At 41.2% G+C, this 22,485-nt stretch overlaps 1 protein-coding gene across 2 annotated transcripts in view; it reads left to right on the top strand.

Annotated features, from left to right (window-relative positions):
- Nucleotides 1-22,485, top strand: part of MAD1L1 (mitotic arrest deficient 1 like 1) — a 366,743-nt gene that overhangs the window by 130,683 nt on the left and 213,575 nt on the right. For both annotated transcript variants that reach the window (XM_068422520.1, XM_068422519.1), the window contains one exon: nt 20,983-21,123. In XM_068422520.1, the coding sequence (XP_068278621.1) occupies nt 20,983-21,123 (141 nt within the window). The remainder of the gene's footprint in view (nt 1-20,982; nt 21,124-22,485) is intronic.

The following is a 22,485-nucleotide window of genomic DNA, read 5'->3' as shown; positions in this document are numbered from 1 at the left end:
GAGAGGTCATAAGTTCTGTCCTTGCATCCGTGAACGTTGCAAAGAAAGCTCAGATGCTCACAGCACCTTGCCCATTAACGTGTTTTCCTGTCTTCAGCACAAATGACCCCCGGATACGTGGTAGCTCTTAATACATTTTGAAACTCTCTTTCCCATAATTAACTTCTGATGGAATAAAACACAAGACCGCAGGGGTTATAGATTTGAAGAGACTGTTCAACAGGTTTTGAAAACGATACGTAGAAGTCTTTCTGCCATTCACATGATTAAGCTTAATTATTTTGAATTAATTATAAGGTCTTGAGCACAGATACGTAACAAGCTCTATGTTGTCCCTCAGCAACAGCAACTTTTTAAAGCCCTCTTCAGTCAAAGCACAGTGTTCCTCTTTCCTGCTTGTTTGGCAGCGTGGCCCATGCTAGCCTACAAGATGTTGCAGCCTCCACATGTTTTTCATCAGAGCAGCTCCCATTCCCATCGTCAGAAAAAGACTGATGATACTAAAGCCTCTTGCTCAGTCAACGTGCTGCCTGTTAGCATCAGATTAACCTTTCCAGCCCTGTGAAGTTTAAACAAAATCTGTCTGCTCTTCCCACCCTCTCCAGTACCTCCAGCCTTCCCGCATCACTGATGCGAAGTGCAGAACTTGCGGTGACAATGAAGTTCATCTGCAGCATGCCTGAGAGGCACAGGTTTTGACTGTTAATTAATAATTCCAGTCCTGTGCAACGACTAGTCTGACGACAAGTCAGTCTGTGCAGAAAACTCTTGGTAGACTTCGAAGCAAGCATGCAGAAATATCCTATTTTCAGCTGTACGTATTTTTTTCCCAGAATTACTTCACCATGGCACTGCTCTAAATATGTCTTGTGAGATAAGCTTTAAATCCTACTTGGGCAAAGTTTATTAAAAATTAACATTTGCATGGGGAGTTATAAAAAAGAATAGGACCTTCATTAGCTTAAAATCATCTAAAGTACAAAATAATATTGAATTGCTCTCCACTGGTCCAGACCAGGAAAGCTCCTCCTGCCTGCCAAATCCTGAAGCCCAGAAACAGTCAGCATCAATAACATCCAATAAGCCCCACTACAAACTGCACCTCTGTCCCCAGAGGTCTGAGAAAATGAGCCGCTACCGACAGGCTAAACAGCCTGAAATCATTGGCATGGGATGTTAGCTGCCATACCTCTTCAGGTATGATATAGGTTGTGTCACGTTACTTACATCAGGGACTGGTTTGAGCAGGATTCATGGTTTTGTCTCAAATGGCTTTTTCTTGGTGTTTTCCCTTCATTAGGGTCACATTCCCACACCCCGTTCTCTGACTTGAATTTAGTAATACTTTGAACTGGAGCACGCTGGCATTGCTGAGGGTATAGAGCAGAGCTCAGGCTGCACTTTTGCTTTACATGGGTGTGTGTGCGGAGCAGTGAGCTGGATTGCTCAGGGTCTGGTAGTGCACTGGACATCCCTGAGGTCCTCCTGTATGTCACAACGCTGTCCTGCTCTTCGCTGGGGAAAACTGTGCAGTGTTCATTAAAGACATAAGGCCCCAGACTAACTGCTCTGGTAGTTCCTGATGTTTGGAAGTGAAGTGCCAATGCAGGTGATATAGTCTGATATGGTTTAGCTTTATGGAAGTTCACACTTTGACCAAAGTAGCCCATGGGCCAGGTTGGTTTAGCCTGACTGAGGACATACCCCAGTGACAGTGATTCTGATCTCCAGCATTTACAGAAGTTAGAGGAAAGTGGACTAACAGTAAAGATGCTGAAATACAAGTGGGATGAGAAAGATCCGTTGTACAGTCTCTAGGGAGAACATCAATTTTCCTACAAATCTAGGACAGATGAGGAACACATCCTTTCACATATTCCTTTTTTGTTGGGGCTGCATATTGCTTTCCTGTCCCTTGCAGCATTTAATCTATTGTGATTCCATTAAATGTCTGTCTCTCCATCATATTCACCTTCCCTTGGGCTGCAAGTCACCAGCATGTGTGTCTTTGTGTTAATTTGTCCCAGTTCACAGGCATATCATCATTAGTGAAATAACGCTGCTGCTGTAATTACTGTGGGATTTGTGCGCAGCAGTGTGCTGTTGCATTGCCGTGTACCTACCCTTTAATCTACGTGGGCCATCTGCTTCAGTTCTTAACTAAAAGTTGTTTTGTTTCTGCTTTGGAAGAGTGAATCTGTTGCTCCTAATCTTCTCTGTGTAGAAAAACATTGTGGCTAGGGTAAATTAAATTCCTGTTTGACAGATTGTGCTTGTTTTTGTAAGATTTCTTACAGGTCGTGCCCCGTAGTTTTGCTGTGCACAAGTTTTTGCTCTCCTCTGTGGCTGCAGGGACCTTCAGGTCAGAATTTTGGTAGGACCACTCCATAATCGAGAGAACTCTTGACCACCGTAAGTCTGACAAGCTCAAACACAGTATGCAGTCCTGCTATTGACTCTGTAGTGAAGATATCCCAATACAATTGAAAGATGTTACTGGGCAGTTATCCCATGACAACTCTGCAAGTAATAACCTTTAAAACCCTTTTCCAGTAAGCGTTGTATGTTGTGTGACAAAGCACTTTGACTTCTATCTAAGTAAAAGGTCTCTTGTATCTTTTGCTACTGCCTGCTTGGTCAAAAAGAGTGAATTGTCGGACTCATCAGGTCAAAGACATGAGTTTCTCCAAATCTTCTGAGGGCTGTCTTCTCCACTTTTGCCTTTCTCTTCCCAGGGCTTCTTCAGGATTAAATGGATCAGCTCTTTGTTATGAGCTGGTTCCCTAAGCTTGGGCAGTCCTCAGGCATAGAAGTAGATTGTTCAAGTGGGATGGAGAGTTGACATTGCTGTTAGAGAAAGCTTTCTTTTATTTCCCAGAAAAAACTTGTCCATTAGATGATTATTTTGAGAGATATTCTTTGGTATGGTTAAACTGGACGATTTTGGATGCTTTAGAGGCATTAAAATAAGATTGTAAAATAAGAGCAGTGGGGATCTGGCAGCATGTGTCACTTTTCTGGTCTTTTGAAAGAATTTATAGCCTATTTCTACTGTAAGGTGGGTTTTGTTGTTGTCATCTTATACACCTTTTAAAAATGTTCCTGTTGTCAGTAAATAAGATGAGGGCTACGGTGATCCATGCCACAAAGAATATAAAATGAGAAAAATACACTTTTCTTAGGTCTGTTGACAATTTATTTTTCTTGTAATAGGAACACTATTTCTACACGAGCCTCCCTCCTTACCACTAGAAACTGTTGCATTCAGTTCTGAGACAATGAAATAGCAGCGTCAAATCAGGTAGTCTGCATCTTGGTTTTGTTGAAAGAGTTAAAAAACCCCATTATTTCTCATAAGTCATTTTGGAGTAGAGAAATCATTTAGAAAATGAAAAGATCCTCTGTCTAGGAGGCTCTTCTGTTTCGTTCTTTAATCTAAGCAGCTGTCTTCCTCCTTCCCCGTGGGAAGTTGTGATGGGTAAATAACATGGAAATTCATTTGATGATGGAGACATTAGAGGTTGGTATGGACAATTAATTTGTTATTAGACAGAATTAATTTTATTTGATCCTTCCATGGTTCTGTTGCTGCATCTAAATTCAGCAGCTTGACAAGTCAGCCTGCCAATGTAGCTCTGTTCAGTTCTGCTGAAGGATGGCTTTTTTATGGTTGTGAGATCAGGAGTGGCTTCTTTCCTTGCCTCTGTGTGAAGTGCAGATTACAGGGAAGTCTTTGGCTTTGTGCTGCTGGAAGTCATTTCTGGGTTTGTGACCTAAAACTTGTGCTTTCCTGCTAGATAAGTGGTCTGTTTTGCAGGACAGCTAAGCCTATCCAACATGTTGCTGTGAAAGAAGTGGTCCCCCTTCCCTTCTCCCCTTCCCAAACTAAACGCTCTGGTCATTTTCTTTGCTCAGAACTGGTCTGAAAATGAAGTTGCTGAAGCTAGATCAGCAGAAAGCTAACTCTAGAAGAAAGTGAGAAGCTTTTTGCTTGTGAACGGTTTCTTTGTATGAGTTCCTTTGCTCATACGAGGGACAGGACAACATATCAGTGGCTACAGGCAGAACTGTTGATTTTCATCTCCAGAGGGATGGTCTCCTTGCAGTGTCACAAAGCAGCATCTTCATATTTCCTCTTTTATTCCTACAATTCAAAGCTGTATTTTAGTTGATTCTGGTAGGTACTGATCATTTCTTCTGCAAAAACAGTTAGAAAGGAATGAGACCTCCCTCTGTCTTTCTTGACTTCGGCATGTCAAGAATTCGGAGCACGTGTAACAGGAATGCTTCGGGAATGTTCATGCTTGTTAACAGCTCTGCTTTCTTTTACGTTTCTTTCTGGTTTTGTCTTTCTCTGGTGTGACTTCAGAAAAGGTAGCATCTCAGAAGTAGCTGCACAATAGCAGTGAGCCTTTCCTAAACAGAGCTGGTGCATAGTTGATAAACACATTTTTTTGGTTTTATTTTACTTTGTTTTGTTTTGAAAAAAAATTACCTAATCACGGGGAAGATCCCCAGACAGAGACTTGGAGGAGATCTGTCGTTTAGCCCAGTTCTTCTAAGCTGCTGAATGACCACAACCACTTCATCTTGCAGGGCATCAGTTTCCCCTTCAGGAAAATGGAGGTGGTGATGCTGAACTTCCATAATCGACTGCTTTTAAGATTGACTGCTAAAAAGTACATCATAAAAACCTAGAGGTAGTCCTACATATTTATACTGTTAAGTAGTAGAGTTCCATGAACAAGTTACTTATAACAGTGTCCTCATAAGACATCTGCTTTTGCATATATTATACTGCAGTTTTCCTCCTGCTTCTCTCCTGTCTTAATTGTCTCTGCTCCAGTTTTCCCCAGACTGGAGAGTCTCTTGCTTGTGCTAGATTGGCGAACTAAAGATAAAAGTTTTGGAAAATGAGACCAAGGACAAAAGCAGGGAGTATGTTCAACTCGGAACTCTAAAGGAATGTGTGAATATATTAAAAAGGGTACCAAATTCAATTATTTTTGTTAACTGATGAGATCAGAAGAGGAATCAATTATAATGTGCAGATATCTTTCTTTGTGAGCTGCATGGTGAAAACTTCAATTGCATTTACTTTTTAAAGTTGATGTGCCGGGAGACAGCATTGTTTCAGTAGGAATGAACAAGGAGGAGACTAATGCCATCTGTAAGTGGCAGGGAAATAGGAAACTTGCACCTCTTGACAGTAATCTTTGCCATTTAAAAAGCAAATTGGAGAAATGCAGTTTGACTATTCCCACAGTAAGCAAAAAAGCAGGAGAAACTAAGGGATAAAATCACACCTCTTGAAATTAAAGGCTAGACTCAGCATCCATTGGTGGAGATGATTTAGCAGTAATTAAATCAGTTATGACATAGAGGGTAAGATTGTAGATGAGAAGAAAGGGAAAAAAAATAAATTCCTGAATATCCATTAGCATGCCAGACTGTTAGCAAGCGTTGTAGGAGAGCGCCGTGAAAGTAAGCATTAGTGGTGAGTAACTGCCCTCCCCTTTCAGCGAGCTCCAGCTCCGCACTGAGCAAGTGCTTAACGATTGCTCCGACCACCCAGCACAGACAGGCTGTCGTTCCTTGGTCAGCAGCCTCGTGGCTGTTTGAAATGTTCTGGTCACAGACACAGTAGAGACCACGTGAATTTTCTTAAGGTTGAAGGCAGAAATCAGCCCAGCTTGTATTTCTTTCTCCTCTCCCACTGCTCCTGTGAGGTTCTCACCTATTTGCATTGCCGAGCCCCACGCGTGCGATGCCCGCACAGGCGTGTGCCCATCCCCACTGCCGTGGTTTCTGCCAGCCTCCAGCAACTGGTAACAAAGATCATCCCTGTGCCTAAGTTTGTGAAAATATTACAGAAAATCTTTCCTTGCAGCTGATGTTTGCTGTGGGATGCTGTGCCTCAGGCTACACTGCCGTGCAAAACAACACAATGTTTATAAATAACGCCAGGTTATTTATAACATGCTCCTGTGGTGTTACAAATAACAACGATATCAATCACATACCGTTCCATTCAAACACAAAAATTTAAAGCCACTTCAGAGACCCTCTGTTTTTTCATGTGGCTAGTGAAAAAGGAATTGCTGTTTGGGGCATGGGAGGAGTGGCTTTGCTTTTCTCTTTGCTGTTTGTATCAGTGGTTTAAATTGTCTAATAACTTCCATTCCAGGCTTTTGAAGTATTTTTATTGTAAAAAATATTCTTTAAGTATGAAATATATATGTTTGAAGGGTATGAATGTTGAATTTAGAGGAGAGTGATAGTGTTCAGCTCAATTCAGTGGCTGATATTAGAGAGGCAATTACATATGATTTGTGAAATAGAGAGCAACCTCTGCGGAGCGCGATACCTGCAGGGTCTAACAGCACACTCTGATCTGAGCTAATAAGAGCGATATCTAATAGTGGAGTTTGCCTTGTCAGAAAAGCCATTAGTGTGCCCGTGTGAGAAGGGTGCGTGTGATGGAGAAAGTGAGCAGCTGTTTGCCTTTCGCTACCACAGGAGGAGGCAGGGAGAAGCTCTTTCTAAAAAGTTCATTTGTTACGCTGCTCTTTTTTTGTTTATAGTGTTAAACTGTTGATAAAGAAAAAGCTGTTTTAATAGGTACATTCTTTTCGAAGCATGCAAACTTCAGCTGGAGGTTAATTGCTTTATTTGCTTGTGTTCCTCTGAAGTTTTTAAAATTTTGTGTAAAGTTTTTTTTTTCTTTTGAACTGAAAACTTCAGAGCTCCTCAGTTTTCAAGCTTTTTATTTTTTTCATGTCTTCCTCCTTCATATATGCTGAACATGCTGAACTGACAGTATTTCTTTCTTCCTTTTCCACATATCCAAAGCCTAAATACAATTACAGTTTCCATTCTGTGTCCCTTGGAGAAACAGGTCTCTCTACAATCTACGCCACAGGCTTGATGAGGAGGGGTTTTCAATTAGTACCATGCTTTTTTTTAAACTCAAAGCTTCCTGATTTAACAGGATCACTGTTAAAATTAGGTATATGGGGTAACCTGTGGGATATGCAAGTTCAGAGTATCTGTAAAATCTGGGGCCTGAGATTAGGTTAGACCACAGTTAGACCAGTGTTAGACCACAGACATTTCTTCTCTGCTTTGATTTTTAGCGTGGCTTTATGAGTGTCCTGCAATTTTCTTCATGGTGGCTGGCCTTGAGTTTTCAATTACAAAATTATTTCTTTTACTTAATCCCTGTCTCATTCATTCTTGACTCTCCTTCCAGTCATGTTTGGATAACTCTCTGTAAGATACTACAGTGGTTCCTCTCAGTTTCTGAAGACAAATGGATGTTTATTAATCATCTAGAGAAATGGTAAAATGTAAGAGGAAAGAGTGAAGAATTATGCTAGCAAATACTGCAGAGAAACATGTAATCAAATATGTGAAAGGCTGCTCTAGAGGGAAAAGGTAATAAATTTTTGCCTAGCATTGTGCTGTACTATGGGCTTAGCAGATAATTTCTAGCAGATATTTTCTGTTCTGCACATTCTTCCAGGGTGCTGCTCCAGCAGCTCAGAGTACAGCCAGGACTGATGGACTGTGCTTTGTCCTTTCCTCCCTCCATGACCATAGCTCCTTGTGTGCTGTCGCCTTGGACCGAGGGGGAAATCCAATTGACAGAGCCTGTGAGCCAGCCTGGTCTCAGCAAGCGAGCCCGAGGTGGATAGGATCGATATTTCTCTGAATGGAGCTCTCTGTTGGAGCTCTGCATATGTGGTCTGTCAGATAAATGCCTTTGTGAGACTTCACCTATTTAGGTTGTTAGAAGGTTCATCATTAGAAGGTACATCTGTATTTTGCAGGTACATCAACTGCTTGTACCTTCTGCATCGTGTTTCAGAACTGCAACCAGAGGATATTATGTGATGATCTAATACAGAGTGTGTTCAGAAATGTAAGACTTCTAAAGATACAGCAACAGTATTTTCTTCACATATACACATTTTATTATGTATATCTGGAGCCAATCTGATAGCTCAACTAATAGCTTTTTCTCCAATTTACTTCTTGACTTAAGTGAGTATTAATCATAAACTGTTTCATTAGTAACTAAATTGATTCAGGGAAGAAGTTGAAAAGATTTGACATATGCTATGAAATTTGCACTATTTCTTCCATGGACTCGAGGCAGGTGTTTTGTACAAGAAGTCTTTTGCATAGCCTTGATTGTTGATTTTGTTTGTGTGTGTGTTTAGCATCCTTGATGTGCAGAGGAAGACAGAGGCAGAAACTTAGCACTTGCTGCTTTTTGGGTGCTTCTCTCCTTACCCTCTGTAAGTTGAAGAGTCCTAATGAATCATGGATAGCATCTTTGAGACTGCCCTGACAAAGACAGTACAGTAGTCATGCTTTCTTTTAATGTGGTAGAGCTCATATATGTTGTTATTAGAAATGAAATGATAGGGACAAGTCTGAAAAAGAATAGTTGCAAGTGAAATAGGAACAGCTTTTTGGAGTAAGTTGAGGAGAGGGGTTGTGAAGTGGTCATAAATTCTAGCTGAATGATTCGTTCTTGTTACCTTTTGTCTTCCCTCCATCTCTAAACCAACCTTTTTTTGTTGTGTTATCAAGTGATTTTGTGTTGATTGTGGAGGCTTTTTTGGAACAACCTAAGGTGGATGGTAAGAATGCTGTTAAAGTAATTTAAAATTACTCCTAAGAGGAGGAAGGGAACAAGGCAACTAGCAGAATCGCAGCCCTGGACTTCAGGAGAGCAGAGTTTGATCTGTTCATGAACCTGCTTGCAAGAATCCCATGGAATATGCTCCTGGAGAGAAGGGAGAGCTGGGGAGGCTGGGGTAGATGATCTCCAGAGCAGCTTTCGAACCTCACCTGTTGTGCAAGTCTGAGTCTTCTCTATTGCTCATAATAGACTATATTGAAAATGGCATCATCTCATATAGCATTCATTGGTAAGGGAAAGCTGTATTTGAGAAAGATTGCACTAAGTCAGGAGAGTGCTGGCCAGGTTTGTTGCAAGGCACTTAGGGAGAAAGGCATTTTATTAAATAATAAAATGGTATTTCACAAATGGAAGCAGGAGAACCAAAGATAACAACAGATATGTGACTTCATTTTACATTTTTTTAAAATTTAGAATAATAATAAAACCAGCTCTGATAGTATTTCCTGACACATACAATGGAATTTTTTCCAGAGATACGAGAAATTTAGTGATGGGTGTTGCATGCTTAAATATTGCTGTGCAAATGGGTCGGTTCTCTCCTTTTTGTCTTCTTGAGGACTTGATTGCAAACTAAAAATTCTGTCATTCTGGCTGTGGTGGATTGAGTGTCCTTTGGGCTGTCTTTGTGGTATGTGGAATGTAGGAAAGGCTAAATTTCATCTTGAGCCTCTCCAGGTTATCCAGAAAGTTCTGCATCGTGGGTGTTTTGCGGTATGGAAGTAGGAGTTCATCATTAACTGTCTGCTATTTGCCAGCTCTTTCCATGACGTTATGTGGCAGGAAGAGACTTCTTCCCTCTGTTACTGTGTCTTTCCTTTTGACACTCATTTCTGTGATTATACCATTTTCTACTCACTTTGAAGCTCTGCCGGGATGTAGAAAAGCTGATAGTCTGTTTTGTTGTATGATATGTGGCAATTCATTAGTATGAAAGCAAACCAGTGGTTTTAGTTTGCAAATCTACGAAATAGATTTTTTGATACTGTGTTCCGCTCTTTATTGCTATGTGGTTTTGTTCAAAATAAAATGTAAATAAATAGGAATGTGCAAAATTTTGCGGTCAAATATTAATTAAAAGACTGATTAATGTTTTTGTTTTATACATTTAATCATCATGCTCTTTCAGATATATATGATGAATATATTTCCTAAATAACGTTTTTCTTCTGGTAAACTGATTTTTCCACTTGTTTTTAATGAAGCATGACTTCAGTACTTCACGTTTTGTCTAATGGCTTGAGCATAACATTCTTGATGTCAGTGCAGTTTTGAGTAAAGATGTTGTTGACTTAATATTGCAGAGGCAGTGGAGGGAGAACAAAGAAAGGAACGTCGTTTTGTTTGCGTGAATTAACCAGCACTCTGATGACACTGTAAAAGGAAGGTGTTTGCTGAGTGGCAGCTAATATTAATATTAGGTCTACTAACTTGTAGGCTATTTTTGGTTTCATTTCTGAAATGTTTAAAATTTGAGGAAATCTGTATATGTGGGCTGTTGCCACGAGGGCTTGGAGGTTCTTTCTTAGGTGTAGACATGCATCCTCTTCTCTTCTGCTCTCTGCTAGGTGTGGTTGAGGAGGTTATTGCCTGCTGCGTTCCCAAACTGCAAATTGCTGAGCTTGTACCGTCCCCCGGCTCAGCAGCTTTTGGGAGAGCATCTTGTCCTGCTTCCCTGACGATGGGCTGAGCCCTGTGAAGTTGTTGAGCAGGAGGTGTTTGCCAACCTGTGTAGTTGGCACTGTAGTTAGGGGGTCTTCACGCATGGGGACGTGCTGGTGGAGTGGTGTCTGTGTAGGTAACTTGTACGTAAAAGAGTTTGGTGGGCAGGAGATGTCGGGATCATGAGCTTTTTAGCCAGCCAGGAGCTGGGTGAGGGTGCACCCGTACTTGCAGGGAGAGGTGGGGAAGGGACCAGTGACTTGTGGTGCATCTTCACTGTTTCTCTTCATCAATATCTCATCAACCCACTTCAGCTGAGGATGCTGCAGAATTGAGAGCAGCAGTCAGAAACAGCTGATGAGAGTGTGAAAGTCTGGGAAAACACTTATGCTGGAAAACTGTGAAGATTGGAGTTTTTTACCTTAAAAAGTAGTTGAATAAGAGGTGGCAGGTTGAAAGCCCAGAGTCTAATAAATGAATGGTTTGGAGAAGTTGTTTGGGAGCTGTTGTTTTCCCTGTCTGTTCAATGCAAGAACAAAGGTGTTCAATGAAGCTGAAAGGTGGCAAATTAAAAACTGATAAAAGAAAATACATTTTCAAGCAATGAAAAAAGCAATGGGATTCATTTCCATCAGAAATCTGGCAAGGTCAGGAATTTATCAGGGTTCAGGAGACTGGATATTTATATGATCAACAAAAATATCTGGAGTTGTTGTCCATAAGAGCTTGTTTTTCAGAAGTATTTACTAAATGTCATTTTTTGGATTTGGGAAGCCCAGGGTGAAGGTGCGACTAGAGTGGTGGTAAAGGACCATAATCTTGTACCTGCCTGATACGGTCCTTGTACCTGGCTCTTAAGCATCCGATTTTGTTCTTCACTGTGTCCGGGTCTCAAGAGGAAGGGGATCCCAGGCACAGAGGGGTTAATGGAAGAACACCGTTTGTGGTCTTCTCTTCCAGCCTGCACTGATGGGATTCGAGTGCCAGCATGTGACAAACCTCTGCTCGAGAAGCTGCAATCCTGAGCACCAAGGTGGCACGTTTTCTTTTTTAAATGCAGAAAACTCTTTTGGAAGTGTAGTTCACAAGGTTAAAGAGCAGCCGAGCTTCATGGGGTTTGCTGGCTAGCTGAGAGCACACCCTGAAGATGGCTCCTGATTAAGTTAATGAGACATGTTGTGTGGGTGTTCTCTGAACTGTGCTCTGGGTTGAGAAAATAAACTGATCTTAAAACAAGCCGAGGAAATGTTGCTTGGTGCAGTTTGTGTTCTTAACCTTTTTGGTTGGCTTATGTACTCAAAGCATTAAAATTAATGTTCATTCATATTTTCAAAGGATACAAGTTAAAACATGTAACCCACATCGTGTGGGTAATGTGAAACGTGTGTTGGGTAATGTGAAATTAGTATTTTGACCACATTCAAGTAAATCATAGAATTTTAGTTTGAAGTAATGGCTTATTATTGCTTTGGCCTAGATAAATTATTAGGTGTGACTAAATAAACTGTCCCTTAAGCTGGCCCAGTCTTACTGTTGGGAGCACAGCTTGGGTGAGAAATGACCTTTAATGATTATATCATTTCAAGACGAATATGTATCCTTTTGCCTTATAGGTGGTTTATGTAGTATGGCAGTTGCACACTGTGCTTCCAGTACTTAACAAAATCCATTATGGTTTTTGGTCAACAACTCGAGCGTCAGGGCTGGGTAGTCGCTGCATTTGCTTTTGGGGTGTTTTCACCCTCTGCATTCTGCATCAGGGTGGATCTGTGAATACTGTGAGCTTCTGGGCAGTTCCCTAGTAGGTATGGGACAGTGATTGAAGGCAGTTTCCAACAGTTGTTATAGATAAATGAAAACATTTTAACCCCAACATACAGTGGGCAGAAAGGCCTTTTGTATAGATGCATTGAACCCAATGGCTTGCGAATTTGGTCAGACCTAGTGTGGTGGTTTGCAGTGTAGGTGCTGTGGGTGTCTGTCTGTAGGCTTCACTTGTGTTAAGGTGCACGTTCCTTGTCTTGCCTGCCTGAGACAGCCCTATTGCAGCAGATCTACAGCCAGATTTTTCAGTCTTCTCTGCCCAGTGTCCTCTTCCTAAGGATGCGTGGCTGAGCTGCGAGGGCAGGGAGCTGTGTCCACTCTGCCCATGAGAATCCTTTAAGGGCAACACAGATACGCTATGGGCAACCTAGGAGATAGCTTGATGTGTAATTTCTGAAGCTGTTATGGAAGTTACTGATCTCTTATACCCTGGCGATAGTAGAGGGAATGATTTATGAATTAAGTAAAATATGATAAATTATTAATATTTTCTAATAAAACAGGTGATGTATATTCTGAAACATTAACTAAAATCCCTTTTTCTTTGCCTTTTTCAAAAAGCCACAGCTGTCACATTTCTAGAGTTGTTGACATATCGTAAAGGGACCAAGAAATTACTTTTCAAGTTCAATGGAATGTGCTGTGTTGAGCTGATCGGATGAACTCAGGTCTCTGATTTTTCTGTCCTCTCAAAATCTGATGCGAGAGATTTTCCCTCCTGCTTCAGCTGTGTTTCAGCCTGAGTACCCCAGGAGCAGAGCCCAGGCGGTAGTGTGATTCCTCCTCTATTTTTGCAGAGGTAACTGCACGGGCTTAGAGCACAGTTCAGTTTACTTTTCTCCCAAGTTAATGATATTTAAGCAGTTAAAACTGCAGGAAACTGGCTGGAGAGATTTAGAGGCCAGTATCTGGGTTACTTAGTAAGCAGGAGGAAAAAGAAATCCAAGGGTAAGGAATGAACATAGGGCTGAATTTTTATGTGCTGTAGACACTGGCACAATAGAAGAATCTGATGCACCCTCACAAAAATTTTCTTTTCAGGGCTGAATAAGGCTTTTTCTTTTTTTTTTTTTTTGAATAGATGAATAAAATATTAGTTTTCTATTGCCAGTAAGTAAGGATGAATACATTTCCTTGTCAGTTGTATGTCTTCCCTCTACCAGTGATGGTAATCTAGTGGCTAGGTTGAAGAAGGTATGGTATTAATTTTCTTTTTTTGAAAGAAATGACCATTTTTTAGATGTGAACTGTGCACACTGTGTCAGATACTTGTGTCAGATGGAGAATGGCCCTGTGCTGAGAGAGGTGAATAAGGCAGCTTCACACTTGTGCAAGATTGCCACTGCTTGAGCAGCAGGGCTAAGAGAAATGGTGGAAGGAGGAGGAATTTTTGAATGAAAAGATATGAAATGCACCAAGATAGAAAAACAAGCTTGTGCCTAGAGATAGGCAGTCGTGAGTGTTCCAGTAGAAGGGAGTTAAATGAAGAAAAATCATAAAATTATTTCATGGCAGCAGGAGGTTAGGAAACATAACTAAACATGTTAAACTCACTGTGAAGCAAGAGGACCCCAGGGGTATTTTAGTCAGATAATATTTAGTTTGCTGCAGTGTCAGTTGTATGATTGCTTGTCAGCTGGCATATGGATGTGCTATAAGCAAAATGAGGCTTTTAGAGACCATGCACAATTTTCCAGAAGAGAGTAAGCAGGGGATTTATCAGAGACAAATTAAGAGAGTTACAGTGAATTTATTTGCTCTGGTCCATTGCCAGGATATAAGGCAAGCTGAGCCCTCTGCAAAGTGTTGGAGGTGAGGGACAAGAGCTAGAAAGGAAGAACTATAGATCTGGAGAAGAACTTATGGACTAAAAGAGCATGTAAGATGCACAGGTATTTGTAGGTGTCCATTTAAAGCTGCCTGCTGAATGTTTGCCAAAAGAGCAGTCGAATTGCAGAGTCTCTCCAAAATTTAAGAAATGATGGTTGGGAAGCTAAGAGTGCCTCTCAAAGCCTTTGATCGTCTTTCTCAGGCTCTCTGCCTGGTTGTGGCCTCTTCTGAGGACGCTGTATCTGAAGGGGGTTTCTTTATAGGTTAAATCCATCTTTAGACTCCTGCAGTAGCCTTATGTTGGCTTGAGGGACAAAAATGCAAGCAGAGGTTTGATATATAGAAAGTCACATTTGGGAGGTAAGAATATTTTGAAAAAACATTCTCTAACGTTCTTGTCAGTGCAAGCGTAGTGAAATCTGCTGGATGTTTTTATTTTTGTGGAATTAACGGGCTTTTTTGTAAATGCTGTTTTAATTGAGGTCTTGAGTAGAAAGTCAATGGTGTGTATATACATATGTGTCTGCAGTCAGTTCTAATTTGCAAAGTAATGTGAAAATAGGTCAGCCACAGAGAGAAATGTTGGGAAATGGCTGTAGCTGAGAAAGAAGCTATTTGGAGGTTTGGAAATAGAAAATTTTGGTTTAAAGTTGATTAGTACAAAAGTTAAGGGTGGTAAGAGACAGGGGAACTGTTTGCCTTCTGGTGATAGTAGATGCTACTGTAGACAAGGAGGATTTGAAGTTTCTGGTCATTTAATTTTTGCTGGTTTTGTTTGGCATAGGACTCTTGTTTTTTGTCTGTTCTGGAAGACTCTATTAGCTCTTGTTAGCAGTGCCCCAAGAGGGTCAGGAGCTGAGGGGATGGAGCTCCCTTAGATGCATTCCTGTAAGAGCAAAGTCTGACTGAATGTGCGTTTAGCCACCGCTCAGCCATCAGGCCCCTGTTTCTTGGGTCTTGCTGTCACTTTGTTTTTACTTCCCCCCCCCCTCCCCATTTTCCATAAGGCAATGGGATGTGAACATGACTTCGAAGAGAGAAGCCTTAATTACAAAGTAAGGATTAAGAATGTATCAATTCCTTATCAGTTCCTCCAGCTGTCAGGCTGGGGCAGAGCCTGTTAATTGTCAGCAGCCCTGTGCCCATTCCCCAGCTAATGCTTTTCCGTGGCGTACAGGGCAGCTGCCTGTATCCCAGTGAGCTTGAAGTGGGACACACGTGTTTTATGTGAGGAAGGTGGCTTTGAGAAGGGGTAGATGCCAACTGATGCCGCAGCCTATTAACGGGACCTGGTGTCTCTGTTGCTACACGATATGCAGGGCTCTGTGCTTTGCTTTCATGAATTTCATCACCTTCATACAAATTCATTTCTCTAAATTACAGAGATGTTGTTGAATTGTAATGCTCCTCTTTGATAAACACATCACTGAAGTTGAGATTTATCACATTTATTGTTTGCCTTTATTCAGCAGACAAGTTACCTGTCAAAGAAGGAAATTAGGCTGGTTTGATATTATTCATATTAAGGCTCAGTTGATTGTTTCTTGTCCCTAATTCTTCTCTAGCTGCTTGCAATTTGATTGTTAATGTTTTCTTCAAGTATTTTATGAGATACCAAAAAGTTGAAGTAATTTATAATTGCCAAGAGTCTGTATCTCCTCATCCATCCTTCTTTTAAAAGGCTGGATCTCTTCCTCTGTTCTATTTTTAAGGCCTGTCCTGCCATTTGTGAGTTCATCAAAGATAGTTGCTCATGGAGCAGAGATTACCATGACTAATTTTTTAAGTATCTTAAGGATATATTTTGTCAATAGGTCCTGATATATTTATATATTTTATATATTTAGATATATCCTGATATATCTAACAAATTTTAAGTATTCTTTCAGTTATTTCTGACCATATTTTGGCTTATATTCCCACATGTCACTGCTAATTTTACTAATGTTAAACATCTGGTTAAGTCCCAGTTACCATCTCCCTCTTTCTGTGTATGTGTTTGTATAGCTTAAAGCAAGAAAGTATAGACCTCTGTTACATAGTCATCTTTCTCTTTTATTTGTGTTTTTACAAGGAATAGTTAGCTAAATTATACCTGATTACAAATAGCATCTGTTTGATGTTGAAGCTCCATGTTCTTTCTTCAGTCTTGAAATTTTTTCTTATTACCACTAATTTGGAGTTAGGAGTCTGGAGAGGAAGAGATGGGGAAAATCTTGCCACTGATTTCCTATAATGAAGCAGTCTATTAGCATTCTCCAAAAATTATCATTAATTAAACAAAAAGCTCATCTAACACTAGGAACAGGAGTATTTCTGTACCATCAAAAAAAATCGCCAAGTGGGAAATATCATTATGATTCCACTTTACAAAGTCTGTCTCCTCTGCCAGGCTCTAACCCGTGCAGAAAGGATAGAACAAGTGAGCTGTGCGTTTGGGTTGTGGATTAATAGTTGAAGTTCACTCATGTGGAAATAAAGCAGATTTTACTGTGACTAGAATCTGTCATTAAAAAGCCATTATCGGAACCGACCGGCACAATTCCTGCTCTTTCATTGCTAATGACAAAACAATCTGTTCTTTAAAAAACAACCACCCTATATTTTCTTTCAGAGAATGGTGCAGGAGACTTACCAGAACAGAAGCTGGGTGAAGAGAGGCAGTTGAAAGATTTATTGATCAATAAACCAGACAATTACAGCTTGTTTATAAAAGGAGGAAAAAAAAAACCAACACAAACCTCGGGCCTGCAAGCAACACTGAGACTCTAATAATGATAACTCTGGCATCCAGCTTGAAACGATAAAAGTCAATAGGAAGATATAGGATTTCAATAAAATTATGACACTAGATAAACTTTACCCCAGGAACAAATTTTCCCTGGGTGTGTGACTGACTTCAGTTAGATTTGTAACTTTAATTTCTTTCTTATTGATTTTTCTTTTCTTCAACTAATTAGAAAGTCTGTGGTGAATTGTGTGTGTGTATGTTTGAGGAGGGGCTAACACACATCAACAGGAATAGGGCCTGAGTTTGTATGTATGTATATAAGATCAGATGACTTAAAATTTTTTTTGGCCATATATATTTACTCTTCAGTTGCTTCCAATGCACAGCTGGGAGTTGTTCTCATGCTCCTCAGTATGTGAATGTTTGAAGCCGCGGGCTGCCCTTGGAGTTGTGCACTAGCACTGCTTCAGTGTTGTGGGGCTGTTGGTGGGATGATGAGGATGGTTCTTATGTTAACAGTTCTCAGTTCTTTCCCCCAAATTAACCCAAAAGTCCTGGAGAAGCCCACGTGTATTACTGCTGTTTCTAAACCACTCTGGTAGCCCTCTGGTGTGTGAATGCTCGGGAATAAAACCTTTCCCTGAGATCGAGCTGCTTGCCCAGCCAGGTTGAATTTTGGCTTTACAGGGGAGGCAATAGAGGAGCTGGTGGGAGGGCTGGAGAGAAGCTTTCTCTTAGGGATGGCACTTTGCAGAGGTGCCATCCTGTACTTTCCCATAGCAGATTTTCATGGGATTAGCTCTAGGCTGTGGTTAAGGTTATAAAACATGTTTTCTTTTTAGCTACTTATGCAATAGTAGGAGGCATATTTGTTTGGTGAATTGGCTGTTGCTGACAGAAGAAAGGGAAACTGTTCAACCTTTGGAAAAAATCACTGTCCTTCCTCTTTTTCAAACTTATATCTCCTCAAACACAGCTGCAAGCTGCAGCACCAGAGTTTGCTGTGGGGCATTAATTTCCTAGGTTTATAATGAACATCAAAACCAATTATTCTGCTTTTAGGGAATGTTTAGAGTAATCTGCATTTCTGTTCTGGTGTTGATTTGAAACTGGTCAAGGTAAAGAGCACATGGAAATGTCAGTGTAAGGTCTGTGGTGAGTTAGCAGAGATGCCCTGTGCTGGGTAAATGTTGGAAATTCCCAGAGGGACTGGTTTTTAGTAATTCTGATGAATACTCTTCTGATGGAAAGCAGAGGTGTTGGAAAAAGGTTAGAGAGGGCATCTGAAAGTCCCTGGGGAGGTTTTTCATGGGGCTTGGGGAATATCCTGTTGTGTGGGGTGAGGAGATATTGCAGCAATTACTAAATTAGGATTCCATTTTAGAGAATCTTTTTAGACAGAGGACTTCTCAACAAGAACTTCAGTTTCCTGCCAAACTAACAAGATCTTTAGGAGGGAGGGAAAAGCTTTCAGTAAGTGCTCTTGACGGGAAAGAATTTGAAAAATGGAGCTGGGGACCACTTGTTGGAAGCTGAGAATTGATTTCATTACAGTATTAATATTTAGAAATAATTAAAGTGGAGAACTAAACTCCAGGATCAAGTGTTTAATTGTACCGCCCTTTATTCCAGCTTTTCAGCACTTTTTTTTTTCCCCAGTACAGCTCGTGCTGTATTTACTGCGCATGTTATTTTTTTTCTTGAGAAGTTTACTCGTCCTTTAAGAGAAAGGCTTTGAAGGACAAAGTCTGTCATTGATTTTAGGGGAAAGACAGCCCGTAAGGATGTCCTTCTCCCATGCAGTTTTCCCATCCTAACATGAAAGCAGAAGTTTGTCCTTCTTGCAGCTGAACAGCTCGGGGAACTGGTAGGATCTTGCTGGGGTGACTCGAATGACCTAATATTCAGCAGTTAATTGGAAGCCAAGGGTGATGGGAATTGCCAGGGGTCCTGTTTGCTGTTGAAAAAATGCTAAGGATTTTGTGACTGTCCTGTTGTAATGGAGAGAACACTGCACTGTTAAATTATCACATCGATGAAAGATGCTTAGTAGAAAATTAAGATAGCGGAGCAAGTAGGAGTACAGAGAAAGGGAGAGGATGCTGTAATTGCAAATCTAATTGCAACAACATGCAAGGATCAAGCCAATACCTTCCCTAAACGCCGTCATTATGTTCTCTTCTGTGCTCTAGACAATGATTCTGCAATAAAGGGGGAATGAAAAGTCGTCTCCTGAGCAAAGGCAGTTTGCCTCATGGAGTGTGCACTGGGCAAACTGGGTGATGTGTGTGTCAGTTGGAGGAGGAGGATGGAGCCATCCTGTACTGCTGCCTTAATGAACAAGTTTATTATGAGGCAGGTGTGGTGTGGCTGGGTTTAGGTTTTCTCCTTCTGCAGTAACGTGGAAGTATTTCCTTTCGTATGTCTGTTAGATGAATAATTCTTCCTAAACTATGGTAAAACTGTTCATTCTTTGGAAAAATAATTCTCTTCAGTCAGGCATGAGCAAGGAGCTAGTAATAGCTTCCAGTACTATTTATGTTAAAACCTGGGGATTTTTTTATTATTTTATTAACTGAGTTCCTTCAGCCTCAGGCTGTCCTTTGGTCTTGAGGTCCTTTTACCTGCTGACCAGCCCAACCGTCTTGGCTGACCGTTCAATCCGTGACATGCTCTGAACACACACTGTACCTCTGGCAGTGCCCCTCATCTTTTTTCACACTTTGAATTTGAACCTTCCTTCTCTTCCCCACACATGCACTTGCTATCCACATTCAGTCTTTGACCTTTAGATTTTGAAGAAAAAGATAACCTTTGTATACAGGCTTGCTTGGCTGAGTGGTTACCATCACCTCCACTATCTGAAATACAGCCTTTTTCACTGGGAGGCGGGGGGAAAAGGACCTTTTTTTTCTACCCTGGCAGCTCCTGATTTCCCCAAGAGAGCAGGATCCCAGCGAAGTATCTCAGCGTGGCCAAGCTGGGTATATGAAGTGCTCCAGGTTTAGTGTATTGGCAGTGGCCTGGTCTGGATGTGAACTGCACAGCCATAAAGCAGAGGGATCTTCTAATAATATTGAGGATATTTGTGATGGCCGAACTCGCACGAGAGAACTGGTTTGTCCAGAGTGCTTGAGCGTTTCTGTAACAGGGTGAGGCAGCAAACCTCAGCAGCGGAAGGGAGGCAGCACTGTCAGATCTCCTTGGAGTTTTTACTCTTTGGATTTATGCCAGGGGCCTGTGCTGCTTTGATCCTGTTCTGTAGCCTTGCAAACATCAAGGTCCTTCCGTGCAGTCAAAAGATAAAACACTTCATCAGCTGGCTGATCCCTGGATGCGTGTTGTGCTGGGAACGGTAATCTCCTTAAAACGCACCTGACTCTGAAATCTTCAGCCGTTTGTCCCCATTCTCCCTATCAATGCCTTGGAGGTGGGCGTCAGGTGCTGTCTGAAGTTGGGAATGGATTAGGAAGTATTTCAACCAGGGGCCCACACAAAGTTTTACCTTTAGCTTTTAGACCAAGCGTTACACCTGTGAATGGGAGTGCCCTCGGGGAGGGGAGAGGGAGCCGCCTTTCTGTCTTTCTCTGCAAATGCTTGGTTATAATTGCAAGCAAAGAGCAAAATGAACCAAACACATTGTCTGTGAGATATTAACCTCTGAAAAAATATTTATTATAAACACTGAGTGTTGCAGTGTTTAACGAGTGATAAGTCACATACCATTTAGAGGGTATTTGCTCTCAGCCACTTTCTTCGTTGTCACATCTGTTTCATTTCTGTTGTGACAATTCTGTTCGTTTGTTGCTGGAACTCTTTGGCAGGAAAAACGTCAAGTACTACACTAAATATTTTGCTTAAGAAACCCATTCAGCCATGTTGAATTAGAATAGTGTCTCCAAAAAGAAGACAGGCTCTGTTTTCCGTTGCCATCTGCTTGCTAGAGTGTATGCACATTGCTTTTCTGCAAGGAACATGTGGTTTTATATACACCAGACAGTCCAATTTTTCAATTTTCAGAACAGCAACATTTATTTTATTAGAACTATGTGTTCACATCTGTGGCTTGATGCCGATATGAAGATGATGAGTGTCTATCTCTCAGGTTTTCTTTGCTGCATAAAAGAACAACGGGCAAAAATGTAAAATATTGTTCTGGGAACCCTCTCCTCGGAGAGAGGTCAGGGGCTTTATCCCTGAAGGTGTTTGTTCTTCCTGACAGGAGCGGGATGGGATGCGAGCAATTCTGGAGTCGTACGACAGCGAGCTGACCCCTTCGGAGCACTCGCCCCAGCTGAACCGGCGTATGCGTGAGGCCGAGGAGATGGTGCAGAAGCTGCATGCTCATAACACTGAGCTGGAGGTAATAAAGCAGCACAATGCTCTAACCCCAGGGGTGAAGTAGTTGAGACCTTTAAAATTGAATTGCCTGGTGATGTGATCTGCTCTCACAAAAGACAGATTTGCAAAATTCAGACTTCAAAATTCCAGGATCAATAAGACCCACAGGTTATTATTCTGCACCTGAAGCTGGCAGAAGCCAAGAATATTCATCTTTGGATGTGATGAGTCTGCTTTGTGTTAGGCATAGCTGTGCTGCGTGGCTGGAGTGACAGCTAGTCCCTGTGGGTTAAAGGGCTGTATAAAGGGGAAGTGAAGGGGAAATGAAATGCAGCAGGTGTGGGGTCTTCGCTGTGGTCTAGTCTGAGTGATTCACTTACTGCATGTGTAGCAAGGCTCTTCTGTACACAGTGTGAGTGAGTGTGTGTTTATAAGAGCTTTACTCTAAGGGTTGAAGAAGTAAAGTATGTGCCTGCTGTTAATTCTTCACTGCTTGGCATTGGGCCTGAAAACCCCAGAATACCGGTAACTCTATTAAATGCTTTTTACTAGGTTTTCTCTAAGAAAAAACATTCTTTCCAAAGATAGAAGTATTTCTTGAAGGAATTCTATATTATTTTTAGTTCTCTTTTTGGAAATTTGTAATCTGAAATGTGACTGAAATGAGGTAAATGTTAACGTGCATTTGCCAAATAGTTCCCCTCTTCTCTGTTGTACTTTGTCATAATGGAATGGGCTTTATAGTCATGAGTTGAAATACTTGGAATATGTCTGCGATCTTAAAGCTTGGCATTATTATTACATAGGCTTTTTACAATAATCATAAGTATGTGAGTTTTCCTTTCTTTATGTCTAGTTCCACCGTCATGTAGATTTATAGATGCCATAATTTAAAAGGAGTAAAACTTGTAGAAATGGATGCTCCTTGGGCTCATGTTCAAGCCATAGAGTGGATTGTACTACTGTGCACAAACCTCTTTGTTGCTTCTGGCATCCTTAAAAATGCTCTTCTTGTCTTGGTAGGTGGGGACTTAGGTCAGGCAATGCTGGCTCCAATGGCCTTTAAAGCCTTAGTGAGCAGAGCAGCATAGTGTGGTGTAGATCAGTGTCATGGTACAGATCCACTTCATCCCTGTTTCTCAGAAAAGGAATTCTGTGAAGTTTTCACAAGTTGATAGAGAAGTTAGCTGGTAATGTCAGATGAAATGGAAATTTGCCTGAATTTGTCTGTCTCCGAATGTTCCTATGTGCTGGGTTTTGATCACCATATTGCTTGCCACCAGACAGAGCAGGACTGGACGATGCTGACATAAAGTAATAGGTGGCTATTTTATCCTCTTAGTTGTTTCCAACAGTGGCTGTAGGTTTTTGGAGGGAGATTACC

This window comes from Nyctibius grandis, chromosome Z (assembly GCF_013368605.1).
Source record: "Nyctibius grandis isolate bNycGra1 chromosome Z, bNycGra1.pri, whole genome shotgun sequence".
Classification (NCBI taxonomy): domain Eukaryota; kingdom Metazoa; phylum Chordata; class Aves; order Nyctibiiformes; family Nyctibiidae; genus Nyctibius; species Nyctibius grandis.
Note: the sequence above shows the minus strand (reverse complement) of the source record. Positions and strands in the feature narration are given on the sequence as shown.